The 16,006-nt window shown below is 40.5% G+C and overlaps 1 protein-coding gene across 1 annotated transcript; it reads right to left on the bottom strand.

Moving 5' to 3' along the window:
• Positions 1–1,157: 1,157 nt before the first annotated feature.
• Positions 1,158–9,897, bottom strand: LOC124266874. Its single transcript, XM_046701684.1, has 7 exons — positions 9,837–9,897; positions 8,868–9,059; positions 5,703–5,849; positions 4,843–4,857; positions 3,423–3,679; positions 1,928–2,014; positions 1,158–1,181 (listed from the first exon to the last, which is right to left on the bottom strand). The coding sequence occupies exons 1-7, from the start codon at positions 9,895–9,897 to the stop codon at positions 1,158–1,160; spliced, it is 783 nt and encodes a 260-aa protein (XP_046557640.1).
• Between the last annotated feature and the right edge of the window lie 6,109 nt (positions 9,898–16,006).

Here is a 16,006-nt window from a genome sequence, read left to right as displayed (position 1 = left end):
CTTTAACCTGAAAGAAAATTACCTTGTAGTTACTCATCAAGAAAATATGAAACTGATCAGGAAAATATGAAACTGATCAGGAAAACATGAAACTGATCAGGAAACATTAAACTGATTAGGAAAACATGAAACTGATCAGGAAAACATGAAACTGATCAGGAAAACATAAAACTGATCAGGAAAACATGAAACTGATCAGGAAACATGAAACTGATCAAGATAACAGTGAGTTACGAGCAATGGGGCAATGGACTACACATATTGTACCCATGTGGGAACAGAACCAAAGACTTCCACCAGACGAGCAAACACTTTAACACTGTGCTACCAAACCACCTCTATGTATATAACAGATAAAACTTAAGTTGTTCCTTCAGTAATCTGACGGTTACAACATTTGTTGTTGGTATCAATCGTATCAGGAAAATTCTGAAAGCTATCGTACCTTTACTGTCCCAATGGTATGGTTGGTCCAAAAGGGGAACCGGAAGCTGGTTTTTGGAGTCCTGAGAACTAGTACCGAATTCAATTGGTTTCTTCCATATGTTGGTGTTATGGTTCCATGTACAGTCATAGACGAAGGCTGACTCCACTGTGTGTAAGGAATGGAAACCTCACAGTCTTCCTGGGAAACCCGATTTGCTGAGTCAACAGATTGTATCTCGATTGGCATGGAACAAATTGCAGGAAAAGAATCAGTGATGTTTCCGCAACGGAACGGCACTGTGGCTCGGACTTGAACCTGTCCCGTCTCGCCTTGTCTGATCGTTATTTCTTCAGTTAGAATCTATGTAAAAGGAAATACATATTCTATATATATTTTATGTAACACATTATCAAACCGGGAATACCTGGTGTCATCACTTATTCCCCATGATGCATGTATAGCAGTAAACATACTACAAACTTCAGCAACCCATGTTTGTCTTAAGAGGCGACTAACAGGATCGGGTGGTCAGACTCAAGAAGTCAAGTCAAGTTGTTTATTTGTATGAAGGCCATTGGCCCATATACACATAGTATATAATACGTTTACATCGAACATGAACTACATACAATGGACATGGGTGCTTTATATATGCTACAGATTTCAAACATATTGTTCTCTTAAGAATAAGCTTTGACAAATATATCTATATAAATTGTTTAATACATCACTACACTTTGAATCCATTAGCTGTCTAAATTTGTGAATATTAACATTGTGGTGATACATATGTGGTTCCAAATACAAAGATAAAATGATACCCATCTTCAATTCCAGTGTTACACAATTGACATAATCGCTGACTTAATTCAATTCCCATCCACCTTCCCTCGTTAACTTTTAATTTTAAAATTCTACATCTAAGTTTTATCAGTATACAGAATTCCATGACTGTAAATAAATGTTAACTGCAACATTCCTTAACATTTGACACAAAGACACAAGTTTTAACCAGTATTTTTTAAATCGACATTGTGCATTTATGTAGAGTGGATAACAGCCACATTCACCGTATACAATGGCATTTGGTGTCTGTGGGCCGACGTTTAAAAACTTTTTAAAGACTCGCTGCTGACTTGATTGACGTGTTATCGTATCACAATTGCATAGAGCGATGTTCATGCTGTTCATCACTGGATTATCTGGTCCAGACTCGAATAATTTCAGATTGTCGTCACACTACTTGAATATTGCTGAGTGCGGCAAACACAAACAAATGGTGGGAGACACGTGTGACGACAGCGTTTTATCTAAACAATACATATCACTCAACAAATCCTTGAAGTAATTACATTGCTTAAAACAATACCTGAGAATAATTTTCGTAAGATCGGACTTCCACACACGTTAAAACATGAATGGAGGAAATGCCACCACCAAACATGTCATTAAGTGGAATCTGGTCAGGATATAGTGTGGAATAAGACCAAGTCGTCTTACCTCAAAGCCGACGAAGAAAGGATCTGCACGATTTCCAGGACCGATGGGCATACCAGCACCGAACAAAGCATGGACTTCACAGCTTATCTACAAGTGGAAATATAGTTCCTGGTATCAGTCACGTCAACAATATTATATGGATGCAGCATGCATGACACAGTTGTACCAAGTGTGTATCTTTGAGAGTGATGGACCGTGACTCGAAAGAGCAAAGCCCCCCCCCCCCCCTCCCCTTCCCAAATAAATAAACTGAAAATAAATACATGCATTAATAACATAAAGAAATAATAACTAACACGCGTACTGTCCTCTTCATGAAATAGGGTATCATTATTAAATAAGAAATATTTGCTATTGTTTCGAACATCTGAAGTTTAAGTAAACCACAGTAGTATTCTATACTGAAAGCCATTAAAAACGCAATTGGTATTTGTTGTCCTGAAACTTACAAAAGTTCCATTGAAGATTTTTTCCTGGGATACAGAGGATGTAGGGATAAAAGGCTGTTATTCTGGCCCATTTCGAGTTCGAGTCCCGGAGCATTCCTCTCACATGAACTTTGATACTTAAAACTGAACCTTTGACATTTCTCGTAAACACAACCACATTCATGAAACACGTTGTGCACATGCATTACATGCACCCAGGCCCTGTAAAAGCACAAGGAATTGTGGAACTCAAGCACTTTGAGAAAATGCCACACTTGACACAAGACGAAAGGAATCAGGTTACACCACGATGATCAGACCACAGACCATCAGAGGCTGCAGACCAGCCAACAGCTGTTCCTGAGAAATGTGTGTCTTTCAATGATTTGATGTCGTTGTTGCGTCACTGATGTTGTTGTTGACTGGACATTTTCAGATGAAATTATTCACAGATGTTCACTTAAAACATATCTGCCAGTTAGGTTTATATATGTTGAATTAGTGTGAGTACAGAAAGTATGAAAGTCAAATTGCCTTTTTAATGGCTTTTAGTATATTAAAAAAACCATCTTTACATCAATTAACAGTTATAGCATATTTTTTCACACAAATAATTCGTTAATTGGTAGTTTTCTGTTTTGTCAACTATACTTTCAACTCGTTTAGACACTGATTCCATATGCTGTGACCTTTGTACATTTGTTATGCTCTTCTGTCTATCTGTATGCTTTTTGTGGACTAACAAATCTTTTCTCAGCAGAGGGAAACTGTAGCGCAAATAGGTTGTGCAACAGAGAGAAAAATAACGACGGCACATCAGATAAATAATCTTCAACAGTTCAATGGTAAAATTAGGCAATATGATATTTCTTTATAATTTCTGCATATTCTTGTTCCGTCACTCCGTTGAACCGGAAGCGGGCATATAGGAAGACTGGTCATTTTTCTCTCTGTTGCGAAGCCCTATTTGCGCCACACTTTGCTTGTGATCTAAGTTATACGTCATGTAAAACTGTGTGCGACTCACGATCTAAGTTATACCTCATGTAAAACTGTGTGCGACTCACATTGAAACCGACTTTAGTTATCCCCGCTGCTATGAGCATCGCTTGAGTGATCTGGGTGTTGTCAATGTAGGTGTCGTCCATCAGCATTGCTGGGTGCTGGTGTATGAGGACGTCGTCGACATACCACGTTGTCTGGTGGAACAGTCTTTGGGTGGACGAAGGGGGGAAGGAACATCGGAAATGGAGGTCACTTTTGTCTAAACCAGTGTCAGTTACACCAGCGGCGACAGTAGGCTTGGGACTGTAGGTTGGTGAATCTGGTATTGAATCATGGAATAAAGTCAAACAATGAACACAAAGTATTATTGTATTTAATACAAGGTGAGGCCACGTTGTATTCACTTAATATATGAACTAGGCAAGGTAACAATACGTTATTTGGTGTGACACTTAGGGATCACTGATTTTCTGCTATGTTTTGTTTGTTGTTTAACGCCCAACACAGCAATATTCCAGCTATATGACGGCGGTCTGTAAATATACGAGTCTGTAAACAATCCAGTGATCAACAGCATGAGCATCGATTTGCGCAAATGGGATACGTTGACATGTGTCAAAGAAGTCAGTGAGCTTGATCACCTGAACCCGCTAGTAGACTCCTACGACAAGCACGTGCTGTCATTGAATCTATTAACGGCACGTACATTGGACCTGAAGGTATATCCTAAACGGTGGTAATATTTGAAACAACGAGTCCCTTAGTTTGCAAGCCTACAACAGTTATTTCCCTTCCAACATTCACTAACAACAATCATGGCGAACTGCTTTGTGGTCCATAACCCGGCAGAAATAGAAAAGAAGTGGACCAAAACGGTTCAAGAAAACACAAAAACATGATACGTTACACGTTGCAAAGCAGTTTGTCAGGTAGCGTTGTTTGGGTACGGTCGGTTTAAATCCGTATTTACAGAGCTCGAAGGCCGAAGGAAATGTGGATTCAAACTGACGGTACCGTCCCATACAACCTGTCAAATAACCGTGTAACTGATAATATACTGAATGAAAAAAATAGGGGGTTAAATAAAAGCCGAAGTGTTCCTTTTTTCCGGGTTTCTTTACTAGGTGTGCGATACAAAGCCCGGGAAGAAACCTGGAACAACATGTGCTTTCATGTGATCCCTTATTTGATTCCCTCAGTATATCATGCCGCGGTTAGACATACAGATCCCTCTGACATACAGAACACTGGCTCCGAGCAGACCAGTCCTTGTTTTAACCCCTAAATATACGCACAAGGCAAGGAAACAACAAGTTTACGCCACTTGGTGTGACTTGGTGATCACTGACTTTCTGTTATGTAGGGTGATGCTTTGTTAACATCACCGTGGAAGCAGGTGGGTGTTACTCAATAGATAGTTAAGAAACAAAACACCAAATACGATCAAAGTATAAGTGAAATATATAGTAAATATATACTTACTTGGGGGGATCTCACCTGTAAATATAATTTATTAAATGTTAATATATAGTAGCATCATTACATCAGTGAGTGAGTGAGTGAGTGAGTGAGAATGGTTTTAGGCCGCTTTTATCAATTTTCCAGCAATATTACCCCCATTATCACGGCTGGGGACACCAGGGTCTTCACACATTGTACCCTCGTGGGGAATAGAACCCGGGTCTTCGGCGTGACGAACGGACGCATTAACCATTACGCTACCTCACCGCCCCTTTAATGAATAAGATCAAATCAAATGACTGAATGTCTGGTTTACCACTTCGGACAGGGTGAAACAGAGTGAAACTGTTCAACGTGTCATAGCCATCCTGTCCCCTACAGACATGATTTCTGGGTCATATTTGACGGAAACACTTTACATTTCGTTTAAATGAGTGAGTGAGTTTAGTTTTACGTCGATTTCATCAATATTGCAGCTACACAATGTATGTCAAGGCGGGGGATACCAGAAATGAACTTCACATACTGTACCCATGTGGAGAATCGAACCAGGGTCGATGCGAACGAGTGAACGCTTCAACAACTACCCTGACGCCCCTCTATTTAAATGACTCGAGAAAAGAGTGAGTGAGTGAATTTAGTGTTACGCCGCACTCAGCAATATTCCAGTCATATGGCGGCGGTCTGTAAATAATCGAGTCTGGACCAAACAATCCAGTGATCAACAGCATGAGCATTGATCTACGCAACTGGGATACGATGACATGTGTCGACCAAGTCAGCGAGTCTGAACACCTTATCCCGTTAGTCGCCTCTCACTGAAGATCAGTTCTAACCCGGATCTTCACGGGTAGTACGAGAAAAGACGTTGAAATGCTTACGGAAACAGTAGGAGCTCTGATGAATGGGCGAGGTTTTCAGATTGTACACAGTATAACCGTTACAGTCCGCTACCTGTATCGTAAACGGATTTGAGCATGTAGTGGATGTTTCCTGGATGCACATGGAAGCTGTGTTGCCAGAAATACCTGCAGAAAAATGTTACTACATTATATAAATTATTTATGGTGTTATTTAAGTCATTATTTACGTTAATTCAATTAATTATCAAAGGGTTTTATCATAAAATAAAAACAGAAATGTGGGTGAAATGAATGAGGAAAAACGTACATTGTTTGTTTGTTTGTGTTCGACGCCGCAACAATATACACGCATGCTCTACGCAGTTGGGATACGATGACAGGTTCATACCCATTATGACTACTCCAAGTTTGACTACCCGTCCAATACACAACCTGTTCCATTAGAGTGTTTTTTAATTACTAGCTCTCTCCCCCTTCATCAGGTAGACTGTTCCACCAACACTTATTAACAATTATAGCTGTACCAGGTTCATACATTATTTATTCAACAAATTACATAGGCCATAGTTGTGGAAGAGTTCAAGTATACACATATACTGAATTATACGATATACCATATACACTACATAGTAAGTGAATTAAGAAGTTATGGTGCTGTATAATATTTTTAACTATGGGCAGCACAAGCGACACAGACTCTGTAACAATGTGATGGGTCCGCCATGGACAGCTCAATGAAACTCAATGGTACTTGAATATGGCTTAAACATAAAACACAGTGGCTTATATAAACGCCGCTCCAGTACATTGTTCCAATAGCTGGATACATAATGGAAATAGTTTGACAACAAAAGAATATTACTGAGTCAAAATAACAGATAAATGATTGAATAATAAATATGTTCGATATAGTGTTGGTTATGCCTAGCAACGAAATGAGCTGCCGCAGAAAATCAAGTTGTATAAAACTCATCTTATATTGAATATATAATTATGTAGAGGTGATAATCACTGGAAGCAGTTACTTTTAGAAATGAACTGGTGTAATGAGTTGAGAATGTGATTATTGTTGAGTTATTCAATGCGCTGTTACCGTATACAGTAGTTGTAACATCGTGTTCTTGAATATAAGAATACACAGCTGTTCTTAAATTTTGATAGTTCCGACATATAAAAAGGTAGGGAATAACGTCTTCGTTATAATGACCACATGAGCACTTAGATGTGTCCGATATATGTCGATTATATCTGTCTGCGTTTGGATCACTACAGCCGAGCTTAAGGCGACAATGGATGATTTGACAAAATCTAGTCCCAAAATTTAAATCAAAGTAATTACGGTTCATGTTGGGTTTATTATGGTTTTAAATTGATTCAGGGAAATAGCGTTAACAGTTGGGGGGACCATGTCCAATTTTCAAAACAAACAACCTGTAGTATAAGTTTACAAAGTTTTAATCCAAATATCAAAACAAACAATGAATGATCACAAGATCCCCGATTCACTTGGCTTCTAATCATTATAGGTTGGCCCTGGGAGTCTCCCTAATAGGTTTATTTCAAAGAGTAGGCAAACTGGGAGTAATCAGCTATACAGGTACAGTACATTATTCAGTGTAGGGGTGCTCCATTATATGTTTATGTTCATGAGTAGTCAAAATGGGAGTAGTCATACTGGGAGTAGACAAACTGGGAGTAGTCATACTGGGAGTAGACAAACTGGGAAGATACCCGATGACATGTGCCAACCAAGTCAGTGAGCATGACCGATCCCGTTAGTCGCCTCTTAAGACAAGCATGGGTTGCTGAAGACCCATTCTAACCCGGATATCTTCACAGGTACAAAGCATACAAAACAGGGAGGCATGCATGACATTATGACAAGAATTATTCAAATGAATGGCGTCACCAGATGATGGATTTCATGATAATTTACAAACCGCCTCTATGTAGCTGGAATATTGCTGGCTGCGGCGTTATACAACAAAGAAACACACACACACACACACACACACACACACACACACACACACACACACACACACACACACACACACACACACACACACACACACACACACACACACACACACACACACACACACACACACACACACACACACACACACACACACACACACACACACACACACACACACAAATGTATATGCTCTTTATACTATTATGATCAATGCTTCTTATACTATGTTCAGTGCTCTTTATACTATGATCATTGTGGGTAAAAGGAACCATTCTTTGTCGCCACTAACATAAGTGTCATTAGAATGTGAAAGGAAGTAACAAAGAATACTTCATGTTACGATCATGGTGTGGGAAAACAGGCGTGATTATAACGTACTTGTTATTTAGTACCACTGACTGACTGAGTTTAGTTTTACGCCGCTTTTAGCAATATTCCAGCAATATCACGGCGGGGGTCACCAGAAATGGGCTTAACACATTGTGCCCATGTGGGGAATCGAACCCGGGTCTTCGGCGTGACGAGCCAACGCTTTGACCACTAGGCTTCCCCACCGCCCTATTAAGTACCAAAGCAACTGAGAAGTGTAGACGCCATCATTTGAACTTTGGATGTTATTAATTTTATCGGAGAGTGCCACGGTTTGTATTAAGCACTTTGTACAAGAGCAAATGCTAATCGCTAGATAACATTATCAATGCTGATGACAGGAAACTTACTTTGTCGCCACATCACAACGTAAAAGCCAGGTTATTAGCAAATTTGCCTTTCCATGAATACAACGTACCTGTTTTAAAATACCTAAAATACCAATTAAGAAGTAAAGGCAACATAAGTGGAATTTAGGAGCCTATTAATTAAATCGGACTGTGCTATCGTTAGAATACCAAATAGGTTCATATGAATAAAGAGTTATAAAAGCGCTTCGCATGGGAAAAGATAAAATACACCTCCCTTTCTACAATGGTTAATGCTCTTATTTTATGATCATTAAGGGTGAAAAACTCCCTTTGTCGGCATATCGGATACAATGATCCACAGTTGAAGCTGAACTGGATCTTTTGAATTTAATCGGAGAGTGCCATGAATTGAATACCCATTACGTTTGACCTTCACATGAATGTTGAGTTCTTAAAGCAGCTCGCACAAGAAAAATGCTAATCGCCATATAACATTATCAATGATGGTTAACAGAAACTTACTTTGTCGCCATATCGGGTACAATGATCCACAGCGGAGGAAGCCAGGGGCACTGTCCTCAAGTTCATAGTTCGCAGCACCGTACCACCCAGCGGCGAGCGTCCTGTCATTGATTGTAGAGCCAGGCTGGGTTGCGGTGTCAGGGTTGCGAATGCTGACGTTCGGGATTTCCATAAAGTCCACACAGGGCCGTACTGACATAAAGGTGAGAGGTTAAAGAAGCGACCTTATTCAACATATAGTTGGAAGCTATTGTGGTAGTACTTGAATCATGTTCAGTTAGACGTTTCATGCAACTTTCAGGATTATTCCTGTGATATTACAACAAACTGTAAACAGCGGAGTCTAGACAACAAAACAAGTCAGGAAAATCATAGTCGACTATGAATCCATTGAATCTCCTCTCAGGACACAGGCAACATGGAGAAACTTCTAACGTGGAACCCCACGCGGGGGATACAGTGTTAGAGAGGTAGGTTTTACAGCGCTTTTAGCAATATTCCAGAAATATCACGGCGGGGGACAACAGACATGGTCTTCACACATAGCACCAATGTGCAGAATCGAACCAGGGTCTTTAGCGTGACGAGCGAACGCTGTAACCATTAGGTTGCCCCACCGCTTCGAGATATAGAAAGATGCCTTTGTACGGATGGAAATTTATAAATAGCGATTATTACTTGTCACTTTTATAATTAAACATATCTCGTAATTACTTAAAATTAAGAGTTTGATGTGTACTTATACCAGTGACCGGTGATTGTAAAAGCCAGTCTGTATAATATGGAATCTTAGAAGGGACATTGTCGCGTTGTCGCATTGTCGCACTGTCGCCCTCTCAAAAAGAAGCAAAATGAGGCTAAAGTAACCAAAGCGCGACAATGCGACAATGCGACAACGCGACAATGTCCCTTCTAGGATTCCATAGTATATTGACAATGAACACGTGTGCCCATATATCGTTCACCTACCAGTTTGGCCATACACCATGTGCAGCAAGGTTGTTGCTATGAGGATGATATTCCATGCCATCATTTCGGTGATTACTGTTCAAAGAGAAATCAAAATGTCAGTCCAAAGAAGAAGTATCATCAGGATAATATTAGTGAGTGAGTTTAGTTTTACGGCACTTTTAGCAACATTCCAGCAACCAGCGGGGGACAACAGAAATGGGCTTCACACATTGCACCCGTGTGGGGAATCGAACCCGATTCATGAAAAGGGCATGCAGAAAGAGTTTTCCAGGTAATGCACATGCAATTTGCAGTAGATATTATGCACAACGAGTGAGTGAGTGAATCTTACGCCGCTTTTAGCAATATTCCAGCAGCATCACGGCGGGAGGACACCACAAATGGGCTTCTTACATTGTGCCCATGTGGGGAATCGAACCTGTTTCTTCGGCGTCTTATTTTGACCGTACGATCCACAAGCATGAGAGAACAGTGCCAATTTCTGCAGCGGAATCCCGACGGGAAACCATAGGTGAGAAGAAAAAAGTTTAAAAACCTGGAAAAGGTGCATAAAGAGATCTAGGGCTTAATGAAAAGTTTGCCTAGTAATACCTTACACCCGTGTTATATAGCTGCAGTAACGACAAACCTTATTGCTACTTATAGATAGACCTCACAATCTTGGTTAAACTGCCCTGGGTAGTGATAACCTACACCCGTGTTATATAGATGCCGTAACGACAAACCTTATTGCTACTTATAGATAGACCTCACAATCTTGGTTAAACTGCCCTGGGTAGTGATAACCTACACCCGTGTTATATAGATGCCGTAACGACAAACCTTATTGCTACTTATAGATAGACCTCACAATCTTGGTTAAACTGCCCTGGGTAGTGATAACCTACACCCGTGTTATATAGATGCCGTAACGACAAACCTTATTGCTACTTATAGATAGACCTCACAATCTTGGTTAAACTGCCCTGGGTAGTGATAACCTACACCCGTGTTATATAGATGCCGTAACGACAAACCTTATTGCTACTTATAGATAGACCTCACAATCGTGGTTAAACTGCCCTGGGTAGTGATAACCTACACCTGTGTTATATAGATGCCGTAACGACAAACCTTATTGCTACTTATAGATAGACCTCACAATCTTGGTTAAACTGCCCTGGGTAGTAATAACCCACACCTGCGATAATAAGATACAACAAACCTTTTTGCTACCTAAAGGTAGACCTCGTAGTCTTGTTTCAACTGTCCTCAACAGTTATAACCCACACCAACGTTCACTGAGATGCAATAATGACGAACTCTATCTGCTGCTGCTAGTAGCCCTCACAGTGTTGGTTGAACTGCCGTTCTGTCAAGACTGATGAAGCCTCTACTTATATGAATCCCAAGGAGGAAGTTCTTTGGAGGTCAAAACATCGTATGATATATACTAATAATAAGCACACCACACGATCGTCACTCGTGACACATGTAAATTACTTTCTTTTTACAATATATAGTGGTCAGACCATGTTATGGGTAGTTACAAGGTAAACATAAACAGACTGGTGAATCTACTTCCTGGTAGAGGAAGCGCCATGAATCTCCTGACTTGGAACCGGAACAATTCCAAGCAATACGAGTTGAATGCTCTGTGTTGTGTAGCTTGCGCTCTGCGTCACGATAGTATTTACGCACACTTGCTCACGCGATGTGGTATATTTAGGTATTATTGTTATTCTGAATGTCAAGCATAATAAATTTATGTTGGTATTGCTCAAGAGAAATTTAAGGTATTGCAACATAATTTTGCAACATAACAGTTGAAAAGCATATACATGTATGCCTCAATTAGGTTACATGGCAATCAAATAGAAACAATGATTACATATTGTATTGGTATTGATTTGAAACTGTGTTTGAATAACCCGATGTTCTTCAGGTGGACATTAAGAATGGCTGTTTCGTTTCTCATGATCTTCAATATGAAGGTTGTGCTGCCAGCTAACCCCAACAATATATTACAGTCTATGGCTTACTATCATTTCTAATAAACTTTAATTTTCATTTGGGGATGTTGGGAAGTGGGGTGGGGTGGTATATAAAATGAATGTTGTAATTATAATACGTCTTTACTTTATTAATACCTTACTTGCAAATTCTACAAAGGTATTAGGGGCCGCAAGTACGAATGACTAGATACCTGAAAGTCAGAGGCGTCACTAGACTAGCTTCTAGTCTCTGAAATGAACATATTTTACAATAAAAAAGGTTCATAAATTTTAATAATAAAATATAATGAAACGGAACCCTGAAACTGTGGTAATCTTCACGGGTGACGAGGACTAGTAAAACCATCCAAACAAAAATTCCCCATTAGGTTGAATTGTTCAAAACCTTTCCGATGCTATTTATCGAATATGAACGTTGGAGGTCATTTTTCTCAGAAACGATACATTGTTATGCACAGGACGGTTGGGTAGTCTAGTCGTTAGAGCGTTCGCTCGTCACGCCGAAAACCCCACATGGGTACAATGTGGGAAGTTTATTTCTGGAAGTGATCACACGCGGTACGTTTAAAGGATCGGGGGTGGCGGGTGGGGTGTGTGTGTGGTGTGTGGTGTGTGGTGTGTGTGTGGTGTGTGTGTGTGTGTGTGTGTGTGTGTGTGTGTGTGTGTGTGTGTGAATGCAAAATGCAAAACATCAACTTGAGTGTAGTCTTTAGTCATTTTCAAAACCGTGAAACCCCGTTGGATGCGCCAATGTTTGTTATTAAATCTCAAAAACTTATTCCAGTGTTGACATCACCAGCGTCTTACAAATCGAAACACCCGTGAAGATCCGGGTTAGTATAAGTCTTCAGCAACCCATTCTTGTCGGTAATGACGATGGGATCAGGTGGTCAGACTCGCTGACTTGGTTGACACCTAGTTGCATAGACCGATGCTCATGTTCATGATCACTGGATTGTCTGGTCCAGACTGGAATATTTACATACCGCCGTCATATAGCTGGAATGTTGATGGGTGCGGCGTTAAACAACATCCAATCCAATCAGTACAATACATGTATTCGGGGTTTTCTAATCGGGACCTGTATCACTTCAGCAGGAGCGAATTGATACACAACTGAATATTATTTCAGTTTACTTACTTCAGCTTACGTGGTTAATAATCTGATCTCAGATGTTACAGTCGCAACTGTCACAAGACTGGTGACCAAGATCTCAAAAAGTGCTCCACTTGTGATAGTCTAAGGATATTTCTATCATTCAGTGATACAACATATTTCAACAGAAACAGGATCTTGTCTTGTCAGACCCATGGACGTAAATATTTGAGGTGGGCCGTTTGTACTGGCAGTGACGGTTGATAAGGCAGGAAGTCATTTTGAGTCTCTACATGTTAATGTCTTGTGGGGGTTTGCCTTGCGAGTGTCGACCCGTGAAGATCCGGGTTAGAACTGATCTTCAGCAACCCACCCTTGTCGTAAAAAGGCGACTAACTGGATCGGGTGGTCAGGCTCGCTGACTTGGTTTACACATGTCATCGTATCCCAATTGCGTTGTTCGATGCTCATGCTGTTCATCACTGGTCCAGACTCGATTATTTACAGACCTCCGCCACACACGACACCACTTCACACACCACACCACCACTTCACACACCACACAGACGGCACCATTTCACATACCACCACTTCACACACACCACACCACACACACAATATTTCACACACCACAGCAATTCAAACCACACACACAACACCACTTCACACACACCACACCACACACAATATTTCACACACCACACACCTATTCACACACCACACAGACGGCACCACCACTTCACACACCACACACATAACACCGCTTCACACCCCACCCCACACACAGGACACATTTCACACCCCACACCACACACAAGACACCCTTCACACACCACACCACTTCACAACCCACACACATGACACCACTTCACACACCACACACACTACCACGTCACACACCACCCCACGCACATTACACCACTTCACACACCACACCACACACACGACACCACAACACTTCACACACCACATCACGTCACACACCACACACTTCACACATGACACCACTTCACACACAACACCGCACACACGACACCACTTCACACCGCCACACACAACATACACACAAATGACCGCAACACACACGACACCACTTCACATACCATACCACATACGACACACCACTTCACACTACTACACCACACACATGACACCACAGCACACAACACAAGTAATATCCCCTAAAATTGAGAAAAACCTTACACTAAACCCCGTCAATCCGAACAATCGTGATTCCAGTAAAATTGTCAGGATTCACAAATTCACAAATGGTCGGCGTATTTACTTCTCAAAATAATATGACGGAATAAGACAGGTAACTGAATCTGTATACCCTTTTGACCATACTAATAAACACATAGCGCTTTTAGATTGTGTAGGTACATTGTGTGCCGTACCCTGGCATGTCGCTGGTGTGACGACTGACGCTGGATGCAAATAGTTCGGTGAACACAACAGCGTTGGTAAGTTTGTGTAAATATTATAAATCTACTATATTATAATCCAATATTACAAAAAGATGGCAGTGTTTTTCATTGTGAAACAATGTTCTAGATGTAATAGACCCGTGAAGGTCCGGGTTTGAATTGGCCTCCAGTAACCCATGCTTGTTAACGGGATCGCTGGCTTGGTTGACACATGTCATCGGTTCGCCATTGCGCAGATCGATGCTCCTGCTGTTGATCACTGGATTGTCTGGTCCAGACTCGATTGTTTACAGACCGCCGACAAAAAGCTGGAATATTGCTGAGTGCGATGTAAAACTAAATTCACTCACTAACTCTAACTGTACTACATTATACATGTAGATTCAGTGCAGATCAGTGAAGTGCTATATTTAGACGTGTACTAGATTCAATCAGAAAGATCTGGAAGTACTACAGGGTGCTCTCTTTAGGGTCTACTGCCAAACGATAAATTTCTCGACGATTTTATAAAGAGGAACTGGCTATTGCCTCTCATCACAAATGGCATCTCAAGTAACCAGAAGACAAGTATTGTGTGTGACGATTTTTTACACCCTGCCTGGGCTATTTTAGCAATTGTCAATCACATCGCATTTCTTTGTTGTCAGTTGGTTTCACACCTAGTTCTTTAACGACAGATTCCCGGTTAGCCTTACTTTCAACTTGGGAATCAACACGTAAAATACACACTTTTACTCAAGTACACAAATCAAACAGACACAGTCTGAATATTCATGTAAAGTTCACGCTTGCATCAAGGCACCTGTGTCGGGTGAAAGTCAGAAGCAAGACACTGGTTCCTGTCACTTCTGGTCAATGTCGAACTGGATGTTCTTTTGTTTCTGCCTGGCCAGCGGCGGAGAGGTGTAGCATGCCGGTTAAAGCGTTCGCTCGTACCTGGTTCGAATCCCCACATGGGCACAATGTATGAAGCCTATTTCTGCTCTCCGCAATCGTAATATTGCTGGAATATTGCCAAAAGCAGTTTAATTACTCACTCATAATATTAATCACTGAACTGTCAAGTCTCGACAATATACAGGTTACTGTCATTAATATATTAAAAAAGTAGAGGATATTCCATTTTCAGGTGACATTGTTTTGTAATTTGTATATAGATTTTGAAAACGTTTATTCCATTCACAGCGTAATATTTATTTCGTGCAAACACATCAATTTCGTATTTAACGATCTGCACGAGAACTTGATAGGAGTGAAATTGGAAATTTCAGGGTGTTGCGGTACACTTGGTATCGTGTAATCAATCAAGTTTATTTCGTAACAAGGCCTTAGGCCCACGTACAATACAAATAAGCATGTGTAATTATAAGATAGTTGCATTTGACTATCAGGTTTATGTGTATAAAGAACGCAATGACAATGCTTTCTTAATGTAAGAAGAACAATTTGTTAGTGTTGAAAACTTTGTACAGGATAATGCGTTTAGAAAGTATTGCTGATCTATGTAATTTGGTAATGCTTTAAAATACTTATAGCGCAAATCATGATAAATTTTACATTCAAATAGGAAATGAAATTCATTTTCTACAAAATTATCATTACAAATATTACATAGTCTTTAGTGCCTCGGAACTCCATCAAATCTACCGG

This window comes from Haliotis rubra, unplaced genomic scaffold, assembly GCF_003918875.1.
Source record: "Haliotis rubra isolate DU_JTF1 unplaced genomic scaffold, ASM391887v1 Scf100, whole genome shotgun sequence".
In the NCBI taxonomy this organism is placed as follows: Eukaryota; Metazoa; Mollusca; class Gastropoda; order Lepetellida; family Haliotidae; genus Haliotis; species Haliotis rubra.
This window is presented reverse-complemented; position numbering and strand designations above follow the sequence as displayed.